Genomic DNA, 13,925 nt, shown 5'->3' on the forward strand with positions numbered 1-13,925 from the left:
ACTCAAAATTGATATTGATACTGATATAATCATATTATAGGTCTTACATTAAAATGATAATCTTTAAAAGAGAACTATAAACAAGATAATAATTAATTGATATATTAATTCTTCTGAATTATTCAACAGTCTTTAGCATAACAAGAACATCAACGTACTTGAGAATACCAATAGAATTTGGATAGCTCTCCTCGGGAAAGAGGAGATTGTTTCCTGTCCTGGACAGTTCTGAAAAATACTCAGTGAGTACTTGGTAAATTAACGGTAGTGATGATGAAGAGAGGGTAAATTAATGCTATCAATTCAATGTATAAATGAGAAATGCAAGTGACCAACAAGATATAACTAATCTAAAGACGCTAAGGCAATAAGTAGCTTACTTAAGATTAGTCTTGAAATACGTGGCTGGATCTACTGAACCAAGAGGGCTGCCAATTTCAACTGTATATGTCACATATTTAAGAATTCTTAACTTATTTAATCACTGCAGTTATAATTAAATACTAATTGTATACTGCCTTTCATTAAAGGTCACCAAAACAGTTAAATGTCATTTATCCAGGGCCTAGCTCCTGCATTCTATGTATATTTGTTGAGTCTGATCTGAATTCATCCCCACTGCTCATCAGTTTACCCTTCCCTTCCCCCACAACAAAACCCCCAGGAAAGGAATAGTATTTATTCATTCTTTACTTCAGATGTCTGTTGAGTTCTTCTACATAGTTCTTCTGGTCCAGAATTGCAGTAATCTGGCCATCTCTGGGGGGAAAAAAAGAGAAAATAGAAATAAAATAACATTAGAAACACCAAGATTCCTCCCCTAATCTTTTCATAAAACAAAAAAAGGAAATTGTGGCACAGATACACTGAACACGAAGACAGACCTGATTTATAATTCCCTTGACATATCAACAAGAAAGTCTTGGAGGTTTAAAAATGAAAAAAAAAAAAAACCGCCCAAAATTTTAATAAAGCCTTTGTTACAGCTTACACACTTAAAAAACTCTGGTTTATAGGTATAATACTACAATCTATCGGAGGCATTTAAAGAATAAAATTTTCTTCTTGCAAGGATAGGTCTTTTAGCTTCACCAGTATTATTTATAATAATTTTCCATTTGTCATAGGAATTGAATTAAGCTTATTGCCGTGTAATAACAGTCATTCTCTAAGGCTATATATTTGCCCTTAAATGCTATTTATATCTCAAAGTGAATGGTATAAAAGGCTTTCATACAGATCAAGTGCTTATTATCACATGAGAAAATAAAGTGTGGGAAGAGGAGATTCACTTCTGGAACCAACTTATTCATAACAGGCAAAAGTCAGACTTCTCAAATGAAAGACAATCAAGGCCACAGGCCTCAACAACTACTTAAAGAACAAGCGATACAATCTTTGCTCAACTTCAGACTAACTGTGCTTTCAACTGCTAAATTTACCAAAGGCACAATGTGTGCTTCTGATCTCTAATTTCTAAGTACCAAATGAATATTTTAAAATGTTCTTATTTTGGAATAATTTTAGATTTACAAGAGTTGTAAAAGTAGTGCAGAGTTCTCATGAACTCTCCCGCAGGTCTGCCTCAGGTTCACATTTTACGGGACCCCATGATGCAGACTCAATAGTTCCAATTTTAAGCCAAGTGAGAATGCAATCCTTCTGGTCAGGAAGACCAGGTTTTCAAACACTACCTTAAGACATGGAGCATTGGATTCCTTTTTAAAAATTTTTTATTTTGTTTGCCCCTGAACCACAAAGCAGGAAAATCACAGTTAACTAAAACCCCTTTTAGGGTTGAGCAGGCACAATAGTCAGATATTTTTGGCAAGACTCTATTAAAGCTATATCACCAGGAGTTCTTTCAGCAAGTTTGTTAAGGCAGTATTGTGTAAACTTCAAATACTACTGAAGAACATTAAAGAAAAAGAAACCTAATTTTCTTTATACATACCCTTCACTACCTTTACTGCTGTTCCCATCCTTGAGATACATTGAAAAATCTATAACTCCAACCTACAGAGAGAATTTTCAGAATTTAATATAAAATTAGACACTTTTTTCAAGACATAACACAATGTCTCTTTTTAGGCACTCAAAATGATAATGTAGTCATGACAATTATGAGAAATTTTTGATGAAAACTTACTGTTTTACTTGTAGTCTAACCAAGAATTGACAAGGGTTGTAAGTAAATAAAGAATCAAGATTGCCAAGAAGACTAGTAGACCAGAGCAAGACTAAGAAAACCATGGGGCCAGCCTGGTAGCATAGTGGTTAAGTTTGTATGCTCCACTTTGGTGGCCTGGGGTTTGTGGGTTTGGATCCCAGGTGTGGACCTACATACCACTCATCAAGCCATGCTATGGTGGTGTCTCACGCACAAAACAGAGGAAGAATGGCACTGATGTGAGCTCAGTGACAATCTTCCTCAAGCAAAAAGAGGAAGATTGGCAACAGATGCTAGCTCAGGGCCAATCTTCCTCACACACACACACAAAAAGACTAAAAAAGTCAAGAGAATACTTATTATAAATTTAAGATTTAAAGTTTTTCTTTTTGGCTTATTTCAAGTGTTCTGCTATTCCTATTTGCTTTTAGGAAAAACTTTAAAAAAATTGTAATTACAAAAATAATGCCCATTCCCTTACAGAAGTTTCAGAAAATACAGATAAACAAAAGGAAGTAACATAAAACACCCATAATCCCAACCACCCAAAGATGAGCAGTATGACACTTTGGTATCTGTTCTTCCAAACTTTCCTGGATGCCTATGTCTGAAGTTTTCAAGACTGCTATTTTATTATTCAGCTTATTTCTTTTTTATAATTCATATCAAAATATCATAGTTCCTTTTCCATTTTCTCAGAGTAAAACATAATAGGAATTTGTCGTAGTATCTCATACAGAAGGGGTGAGAAACAGTCATAGAGAAAGGAGCAGCTGTATTTATTGGGCAATTTATATGTGCCAGGCCCTGTTCGAAGTGCATTACATGTAGTAAATCCTGTATTCTTCAGAATAAACCTATGAAATAGATACAGACACTCTTTTTTTATCCCTGTATTACAGATAAGGAATTTGAATCATCAAGAAACTAAATAATTACAAAATATATTCAGTTAGAAAATGAAGAAACCAGAATATGAACCTAAACAGTGTGGCTTCAGAGCCTTCACTCTTAACCAGCATGTCACACTGGCTTTTAGTATTTAGCATGTGTATAAATCTTAGCCTGGGCAAAATATATACATATTTTTGTGTGTGTGAGGAAGATTGTCGTTGAGCTAACATCTGTGCCAATCTTCCTCTATTTTACATGGGATGCCACCACAGCAGGGCTTGACACGTGGTGTTAGGTCCGCACCCAGGATCCAAACATGTGAACTTTGGGCTGCCGAAGCAGGACGTGCGAACTTAACTACTGCGCCACTGGGATGGCCCCTGTGCAAAATACTTTTAACAGGGATCACAGGAAAGATAAGAATTTGAAAAACATTCATAATGCATAAATGAGCCAAGTTGGAAGGAAAAACAAATTTTTTATATTCACATCAAAATTAAAGAAAATCCTATTTATGACACAGAATTTCCCCTAATTTGGTTGTATAATCTGGTCAATCCAAATCCTGAGATAACAACTCAGAGGGACACACTTGGTAACTAAGTATCCTTCTCATACCTGAGAGTCCAAATCTTCTCCTTTCATACAGAAATTGGCATCAATGACATTCAGACCCACCAAGAGACCAGCAATTATGGCTCCTTCTTCTTCCATCATGAGGGCATTGGGTTCATAGAATTCGCTGTAAGAGAAATCCATAGAATGCTCTATTGTGATAAAACCTCAACAATCCAATGACGTAATCATGAGACAAGGAGAAAAAATGCTTGCCTCATGGTTGAATATGGTCGTCTATGATAATGGCAAAAAAGTAAAAAAAGGGGATGGCTTGGATACCTACTTTATTTTAGATAAGAGGTGCAGGAATAGACTCTAGATAATAGACAGTCCAGCTGAAAGAAAAGTGGTCAGAATGGTATCTTCATCGAAGTCAATATTCATGCTTTACCTACATATTTGTATTTGTGATGCACCATGGGATAATTTTTCAATCTTTTATGCATCTTAAAAAAATTGTTTGTTTTGTTTTTAAAAATCTTTTTTCTGATTTGCTTTTATTTTTAATTCTATTTAAGTACCATACTCCTTTAATGTAACAAACATTTAAAAAATGTGATCTGTTGAATTACATATATTTTTGACTAGTTAGCAAAAGTTGCCTAAAAAGTAACATGGATAATAGGTTAAGGATGATTTAAAATGTTTAAGGGATCATTATGTTTTATTGTTTAATAAAGTCAGTTTTCATTACAGAATTAAAAAAAAAGCCACACAAGAAACCCTATTAATTCTACCCACCACTGACCTAAGACCTTGATATATAACTTTTTAGATCATTTATGGAGACACATATATTTTTGAGGAATACTAAAAAGGTGTTATACTATTAACATTATCTTGAATTTCTTTTTTTCGGTTTTCTATTTCAACAGGTAATTTTCTGCAGCTTCATTTATACTGTTTTTAAGACATCCTTGTATGGATATAGTAGGAAACTATTTTGGTCAAAACTTCCTTTTCTTTAGCCAACCCCTCTCTGATGAACAGTTAGGCTGTTTTTGGCTTTTTACCATGACAAATTCCACAGGCCAGGCCTAACAGGCTGAAAATGACTTAGAAATAAAAAAGCAAAAGAGAAATAAAGTACTTGAATAATTCTGAATGGATAAAATTTCTAGAAGACCCACACATGATTAAATACTGCTTCATGATGCATCCAAATTATCAATACACAAAAACTCACTGACTTGAAATATTTTTCAATCAATCTGACATGACTGAAACATGTTTCCAACAAAGTCACTTGGGACTGTTCATGGTCAACCTCAATCATTGGAAACAATCAATACGATTCACTGATAAGAGTTTCTTCTTTCTTTTTGATTATAAAAAATATTAAAAAATGCTAAGTCAGTTCAAAAACAGCCCACGGATAACCCGCAAATGCACCATCTCTCTCAATAGCCGCCCACACGCTATTTTTGTTCTTTGATAGCCTGTGAATGAAACTGAGTAGAACTGGAAGGCATAAGGGTCTTTAACAGTTTATTCTCTCAAAAGCCACACAGTTCACACTTTTTTTGTGTCTGGCTTCCTTCATGCAGTATTTCATTTGTCAGATTCGTGTGTATTTTCGTATGCAATGGTAGTTCATTCGCTTTCACTGCTGGACAGTATTCTAAGGTAGGAGTATACCACAATGTATCCATCCTATTTATGGCTGCAGCTGTGCAGGCTGCAGTGCTTCTCTGAACACTACTGCACATGGTTTCTGGTACATAAACAAATGCATTTCCGTTAGACAGACAGGCGTGAAACTGCTGGGTGAAAGCGCGTGAAGCTCTGTATAAGGAAGTATTCTGTCTCGTTCATGAGACTGAACCCATTTACCCTGGTGCTCTGCTGGACAAAGAGCACCAATTCTTCAGACCCCAATTCGAATCAGGCAACTTTGATCAAAGACACTCCCCTGCAGCCGCCTACAGCTTGAACAGTGGACCCCATACCACTTCAAGTCTTGACCGTTGGAAAGCTGAGTCCTCCCTTTTTGAAATAAATAAGCTCCCTGGAACGGTTCCTATTTCCCTTTCTCCTGATTTGTATAATTTTCTTAGGCAAGAAAACAGCAATCAATGGCATACATAGCTGAAGCAACATTAAAACAATGCTTCATATTAGGATCTGCAGTGCTATTTCTTGTATAAACTAGGTTCTTGCAAAATCCAGCCAGGTCTTTAAATTCTGTTACTTCTTCTCATAGTATTTCTCAGAGGCAATCTGCTATATTCAAGTTTCTTTTGGTAAATATTAATGATCTCTAAGTATATATACAAAAGTACACAAATCACACAAGACAGGTATATGCATTTTCATGAAGAGAACACACGCATGTAACCAGCACCCCAATTAAGAAACAGTGTATTACCAGAACCTGGGAAGCCACCTTGTGCTCCCTTCTACTCCCTGTTTACTACCCTGCCCCGCCAACAGGAGCCTTTTTCCTGACTTCTATCATGAAACATTAGTTTTGTATATTTCTGAACTTTATATACAAGGAACAGTACACAATGTATTTTTTGTGTCTTGTTTCTTTTGCCCAAAATTACACTTGGGAGCTTCATCCATGTTGCCGTGTCTAGTTGCTATATGGGATTTCATTGTAGGAATATACCACAATTTACTCAGCCATTCTACTGTGAATAGACACTTGGGGTCTATTACAAACATTTGGGGGTATTACAAACACTATAGTAGCATGAACATTCTCGTTCACATCTTTTGTGGAACTTAACTATGCATTTTTATTGGATATAAAACTAGAAGTAGAATCATTGTGTCATAAGGTATGCTTATGATCAGCTTTTACAGATAATGATAAACATCATTTCCTACGTTTCTGTACCAGTTAACTTTCCCATCAGCAGAACATTAAAGTTGTTTCACATCCTTGCCAACACTAGGTATTATCTGTCTTTTTCATTTCAGCCATTTTGGTGGGTGTACAATAGTATCATATTGTTGTTTAATTTACATTTGCAGGATGGCTAGTGAAGTTAGGTATCTTTTTATATTTATTAGTCATTTCAATTTTCTCTCTTGTGAAATGCCTCTTCCAGTCCTTTACCTATTTTTAAATTTGCTTGTCTGCCTTCTTCTCATTGGATTGAAGGAGTTCTCTATATACACTGAATATGCATCATTTGTTGAATATATGTCTTATGTATTACAAATCTCTCCTATCGGTTGACTCTACTCTTGACTCTATCGGTTGCCTTTTACTCTTAATTGTATGAGTACCTTTTTTTTTTTCTGCTGAGGAGGATTCACCCTGAGCTAACATCTGTGCCAACCTTCCTCTATTTTGTATGTGTGTTGCTACCAGAGCATGACCATCGCCAAGTGGTGTAGGTCCGTGCTTGGGAACCAAACCTGGGCTGCCGAAGAGGAGTGTGCCAAACTTAACCACTAAGCCACAGGGCTGGCCCCTTAAGAGTGTCTTTTGATGAACAAAGTTCTTCATTTTAAGGTAGACTAATTTATCCATTTTTTTCTTTAAGGGTGGAACTTTATGAATGCTGTTTCAGAAATTTTTGTCTACCTTATGTTTTCTTCTAGAAGTTTTATTGTTTTGTCTTTCCCATTTATATCTATGATCCATCTGGAAATTTCCTGTGTGTGCTGTATTTGAATTTAATGTTACAAGTCAACTTCCTGTCTCACTGAGCCTGGGTTCATGCTAAAGTGTTAAAAGCCTTTCCTGTTTTGGGGAGGTGTTAAGCTTTGGCCTGCCCTGCAAAAGACTATATATGTTACAGTGACAGAATGAACACATGTAATATAAAAACATCCATTCTTGAGCATGTGTGAGGTGTGGGAGAAGGTATTAGTTGAACTATGGGAAACTGTCATGAATCAACTATTACTGATCTACCAAAACGGTACATTTATGAGATTCGACTTCATATGATGTAGAACATAGCAAGAAAAGAACAAGGCTCAACAAGAAGATGTTCATACCTGAGAAGTTCCTTCTTATTGATCAAAGCTTTCATGTATTCTGAAAGTTTCTTTTGCATTAATGCCAAACGAAGCCAGGCTCTTCCTCTGCCTACTGGTGTCCTACAAAAAGACAGAAACCAAACTACTAAAGGTAACAGAGATAGTGGCCACAGTGGGACAGATTCACTTATTCTTGCTAGTGGTCCCCCAGTGTAACTGGCATGCTGAGGTGCTCCTCACAACCTCTGCCATCACATTCCTATGCGAGGAAGTCTGTGTGGGTTAGTGGGATCTGGAGGGTGTGTGTGGGACAAATGCTCTTGTGAAGAATTAATTACTGAATGAGAAGACAATTTGAAGACAAGACCTCTGGGATGCGCAAGTGAAAATGTTCCATCAGATTAGTAACCATAAATACTCATAAATTTAGTGTGGATCACATAAGTACCCAAATAAAAATAATGCAGACCCAGGCCACTTAGATCTCAATCTGATTAAAATTAAACCAATCTAATTTGGGGAGGTGATTACTACTCTTTTTGAAGTTCTAAGGCAGGTTCTAGGTGTCAGTTCCTGAAGTTCACTTGACAACTGTTTCAATTTTGGTTCTCAAACTCCACTGAACATATATATATATATATATACATATATTTTTTTTTGGTGAGTAAAATTGGCCCTGAGCTAACATCTTTTGCCAATCTTCTCAGCTCCCCTCGCCTTTTTTTTTGCTTGAGGAAGACTGTCCTTGAGCTAACATCTGTGCCAATCTTCCTGTATTTTGTACGTGGTATGCCATCACAGCATGGTTTGATGAGCAGTGTGTGGGTCTGCACTCGGTATCCAAACCTGCAAACCCCAGGCTGCCAAAACAGTATGCAAACTTAACCACTATGCCTCTGGGCCAGCCCTGACATTCCAGTTTTTTAAAGTCAAGTCCAGCATGCCATATCCCTTGATCTAAACTCTTGAGACTCACTAGTTGATTCCCACAAGTGCTTTAAAAAATAAGGAAACGTTTGGCATTTTAACATGAAGACAGCCTCTTTTAGATTAATAATAATTATCCTTCACAGGCACAGTTCTCTTAATATTCTAAATTACCAGTTCTGTCATAACAGTGCCTATTCATAACAACGTTATGCATTTTGGATTGTTATGAAATAAATTATTATGGTCATCATTGTGTTTAGACTCATTCTTCAAGGAGACAGTTAATAAGAATATTTTCCCCCACAAAGAGAATTCAACCTTGAACTTACTTTAGTCCTGGAAGATCTTTAACACTTGCTGTTATCTCTGCAGCTTCTGGAACAAGCTTTTCTACCAATTCTAGAGGGCCCCAGAAGGATTTATTTTGTCCAAGAAAAGTTTTCTTAGCTAAGGCAATAAAAAGAAATCGATATTTTAATGCTCTTTACAACATAAACACGCCCTCCACACACACACACACACACACACACACGCAAAACCCCTCCCATCTATTCAATACTCTTTCCAGGGACGTAATCCTACATTATCAGACAGTTCTAAAATTATTCATGCTTTCAGAATAGGTAACATTTTGTGAAAATCAAAAATCCCCTACTTCCCAAGACTCAGTCCTTCCTCTTTCAGGAAGAATTTATGGACTAGCCCTATAATACAAGAAAATGTTTTAACAATATAGTACCTAAAGCTGCCTGGTATTAGTGAAGAAAACAGTCCAGTGGAAGAGAATATATAATCCAGAAACAGGCTATCAAATATTGGGGAGGGAGAAGGAAAAGATGCAAAAGTGAACAAGACCAGGTCCTGCCCTCAAGGCTCATGGTTAAGTATGAAGAGCACGGAAGCAAGAGTCAGGAGATCTGAGTCTTAGCACTTGCTCTGCCCTCACTCACCATGTGGGCTTGGGCAAGTCATGTCCCACTCTAGGGCTGTTTCCACCTGTCAAACAGAGCTGCCATATTGGACTAGGTTCTTGCCATGGCCCTTCCAGCTCTAACATTCAATGATCTACGTTTTTTAAGTCCTCTAAGTCCTTTACGTCAACCATAGCCCTGCGCCCACACAGGCTGCGTTCTAATAGATTAATGTTATTAATTCAGGCCTCTTATTCTTTGGCTCCACAAAGAATGCTCTTCTTCTTCGGCATGTATTGCTAGAAAGAGCCACATGCACATTTGCATTTTGAGGCCATGGCCTACCTTTCAAGCCATGTTTGAGGCAGTGCTCCATCACCACGAAGAACTGCTGAAGAGGTGCGTAGTCCGAGTCCAGAGTCCTCCCCAGATTCAGAGCTGATTCAATCAAGCCCTTGATACTCAGCTTAGCCATGTTCATCAGGTTCATGCGTTCGTTAGCCATGAGGTAATTAGGATCTGCAGCCAAAGGGGGAGAGGATGAAGCCTGGTTACTGGAAATAGTTCATTTTAAAATTTGGTATAATTTCACTGTCTTGACATTTGCACTGATGGTGCAACAGCAATGGCGGGTAAGACAGTTGGTGTCTTGGCAAAATCAAGGCAGTGACACCAAACTGTGCTATTACTTGTTTTATTCTTCTCCACCATGTACTTGCTGTTAAAAAAGATGCCTGTTTCCCTTAGGTATATCCTTGATGAAACAGCAGAAATTATCAAAGTTTGAGACTTGAATACCTTGAATTTTGAGTCTTTTAATATCCTCACCACTGCCTCTGTCGCCATGCTAACTTGGGCACCTATCATAGCTCACTAGTATACATCCTCCACACTGCTTCACCCCTGCTCTGCTCCTACACAGTCTGCAAAGTGCTCTAAAAAAATTAAAGCAATGGAGGGGCTGGCCTGGCAGCATAGTGGTTAAGCTTGCATGTTCCCCTTTGGCGGCCCAGGGTTCATGGGTTTAGATCCCAGGTGCAGACCTACACACTGCTCATTAAGCCATGCTGTGGTGGCATCCCACATACAAAATGGAGGAAAACTGGCACAGATGTTAGCTCAGCAACAATCTTCCTCATGCAAAATGAGGAAGATTGGCAACAGACGTTAGCTCAGGGCCAATCATTCTCACCAAAATAAATAAATAAATAAATAAAGCAATGTAGAAACAAAGGATAAAGTACTTAAAAACAAACTATTCCAAATATATGATTTGTTATTAGTATTTATACCAATTAGCATTATTATTTAAACTAAGCATTATTAAACAAACTAAAAAAGTAACATTATTACTATAATGCCATAACAGAACTTAATGAATCCCAAATTTTTTGACAGCACAGAGTATGTGGCTCTCATCAACCAGAAAGATAAACTATTGAGGAAAGGGATTAAGTACCATGTTTCACCTGACAGAATTCAGAACAATCTAGGCACTCACTACTTTCATTTATTGGTGTGTACCTTGTGCTGAGGTACTGAGGGTTGCTTCTTTACAATTATGATCTCAATCCCTCCTTACAACATCCTATGAGACAGTTACAAATCGCACCAATTTACAAGGAAGGAAAATGAAGCTTAAGAGAGTAAAGCAGCCGGCCTCCGGGCAGCGCCAGTAATAGATGACAGAGCCGGAGTCTAGATCCTGATTCTCTGACTCCAAACCGCATGCATTTGACCACTATAATCCACTTACAAATGAACCAATGACTTCATATAATGTTTATTGTTCCCTGCTTCTGATCATTTCACATGACTACCTTATTTAATTCTTGTGACTTTATCATTTAAGAACTGTCCCTTCTTTTAGGGTGGCAAAGCAGGCCCATAACAGTTAAGCAGTCCAAGGACCTGGATCTGACACAAAAGTTAATGCTTTTTCCACTGTGACATGTGCATGCTCCCAAACATCACATACGTCAAATTTCTATAAAAACCGAAAAAGGCTGAGAGGTCTATGAAATATTTTATCTTTCCTTAGGAAGACTAAAAGTACTAATAAAACTATGCTTCCATAATACCAACAAGCCACAACACAAGAGATTATTTTATTCAAATTGTCCCAAGTAATTTTCTTCACACAATGTTTTCATTTCCATCTGCTTTGACAGTTAAATGAAGAGAATCGAATGGCCAAGTTCTAAGCTAATCTTCTCTGTTAAGGGCTTGTAGATTTATAGTTACAACGATACAAATCTTGGTTTGTTGTAGTGTTTTCTGAGGTAATATTTTTAGAGAATACTCCGTTATGAAAGTCAGAATTGGTGTATGTTGCTATTAATTCTTTCTCAGAGCACACCAGCAAATGTGTTAGGCTCTCTTTGTTCAGGGTAGGTCGTGTCAAAACTAGAATAAGCTCACAGGGGACGCTGAAATACACAAAATACTACCCCCTGAAAAACAACCTCGAGGAACAACTTTATTACCAACATTTATGTGCGCTCTAGCGTTTCTAACCTCCCAATAACTACTGGGAGAAAGTACGAGGGCAGGGTTGTGTGGGGAGGCATGAAGGTTTGTGGGCAGCTACTGGATTCTCCATTTAACATCTCTCAATAAATGGTAAGAAAATGTGGTTGGATTGGACAACTGGCTGCCCATGAGGAACCATTCCCTCTACCTCAAGCCTTTAGACCATTAACTCAGGGAGCTAATAACAAAATTAAACAATGCTGCTAGTCAAAGTAAACAATCTGATTCCAACCTATTGGAATTAGTCACATGGAGAGAGCTGGATTTGGAGTATGTACAAAACACCATGCTCTGAGATGTTTTCTGGAAGTGGTGATGGATTTATACTAGCTCTTCTATGATGCCTCATCTCTTTCTTCTTGTAATCAGTAGCAGAAATGTTCAAGACACTTGGTTGGGGTCTGGAGTGCACAGACTATAGGGAGATGAACTAGTGCCTAGCGAAATTAAATTCCTAATACCTTGGACTCCATTAGTATGCTGCTATAACCTATTTGAAATAACCTGCATCAAATACAAACAACCCGCCAATTCGTTAGAAAATATTACATTCAAGCTTGGCACTACTGACATTTTGGGCCAGATAATTCTTTTTTGTTGGGGGCTGTTCTGTGAATTAAGTTTAGCAGCAACCCATGCCTTTACCCACTAGATGTCAGTAGCACTCTCCAGTTACGACAGCCAAAAATGTCTCCAGTTATTGCCAAAGGTCCCTTGGGAGACAGTATCAGGCTTCCTCCCCATTGAGAACTACTACTCTAATCAAATAAAAGAAAGTGAAACAAAAATCAGGGTAATTTGACAATTAGACATAAGAGCTCAAAAGAATTTACTGCTCATTATCAATTGTTTAATACAACAGTTAAATTATTTAATGCTTATTATCAACATTTATGTTGAATAACCAGAGTATATTCATTACAAATAATTTTAATTATGTTTCCTGGTTAGTACTAAATTAAACTACTGAAAATAATTAGTATTTAAAATTACTTCTTTTTCATTTTGTAATGTTGGCTACTAATAATGAATACTAAAATCACTAACCTGATTTGTCATACAATAAGAAATTCTCTATTTAATTTGCTACTTGTCTTGAATTGTACTCAAATATAAAATGATTTTTTGGAACGAATCTATGCTGCTAAAAAGGGGGCAATGACCAGACAGGTGCACGGAAGGACTCTTGAGGGGCAAGTAAAGTTCTGTTTTTTGATATGGGTGTTAGTTATGTGAAATTGTTGAGTGTGTGAAAATTCATTGAGTTGAATACTTATGATATGTGATCTTTTCTGTATATTTTACACTTTTAACTATAAAAAGTTTAAAAAAAGTTTTGCTACATTGTCTAAGGCCAGAAAATGATTTTTAAAAATGCATGACTTTCACAATGCTGTCAGTCATACTTTTTCTATGAGAAAAAAACTTAAAATTTAAATTTTTCACAACACTAACATTTAACATTACTATTCCAAAACTGGACTTTTGTTCATTCATTCATTTTTTCAATAAATATTCAACAGATACTGGGTGTAACATACTGTACTTAATGCTGAGAATCAAGAGATAAAAGACCTAGTCCTTGACATTGAGGTGCTTACTATTTATCCAACTTGGGTAATAGAGACGTCTGGAGAACAAAACTGGTAGCTTACAGGGAACACCTGGAATTTCAGGGTAAACATTATCATCTTTGACAAAGATCAGTTTCACTCCATGACAAATAAATTAAAATGTTTTTATATTAAACCAAATATACCTATTCTGTGGGCTCAATCATAAATTTTATATATTTTTGAAGGCCAAGATACTAGACATGATATTAATGTTGGATTTCAGGCAGGCTGTAAGCCCATTACAATATTCTCTGCCATTGGATGTACTTCTGTGCAAAAGTTTGAGAAGCACTGCAAACAGACTGCAATAAG

General features: G+C 36.9%; 1 protein-coding gene across 33 annotated transcripts in view; it reads right to left on the reverse strand.

Annotated features, from left to right (window-relative positions):
• RUFY3 (RUN and FYVE domain containing 3) overlaps positions 1 to 13,925 on the reverse strand; it is a 79,932-nt gene that overhangs the window by 22,705 nt on the left and 43,302 nt on the right. For all 33 annotated transcript variants that reach the window (XR_011538694.1, XR_011538695.1, XM_070614721.1 and 30 more), the window contains 6 exons: positions 9,811 to 9,984; positions 8,884 to 9,001; positions 7,643 to 7,744; positions 3,683 to 3,806; positions 1,955 to 2,016; positions 694 to 759 (listed from right to left, as the gene is read on the reverse strand). Coding sequence is in view for 31 of the 33 variants with exons in the window: in XM_070614712.1 (XP_070470813.1) it covers positions 694 to 759; positions 1,955 to 2,016; positions 3,683 to 3,806; positions 7,643 to 7,744; positions 8,884 to 9,001; positions 9,811 to 9,984 (646 nt within the window). In the remaining 2 variants the exon portion in view is untranslated. The remainder of the gene's footprint in view (positions 1 to 693; positions 760 to 1,954; positions 2,017 to 3,682; positions 3,807 to 7,642; positions 7,745 to 8,883; positions 9,002 to 9,810; positions 9,985 to 13,925) is intronic.

This window comes from Equus przewalskii, chromosome 3 (assembly GCF_037783145.1).
Source record: "Equus przewalskii isolate Varuska chromosome 3, EquPr2, whole genome shotgun sequence".
Taxonomy (NCBI): Eukaryota; Metazoa; Chordata; class Mammalia; order Perissodactyla; family Equidae; genus Equus; species Equus przewalskii.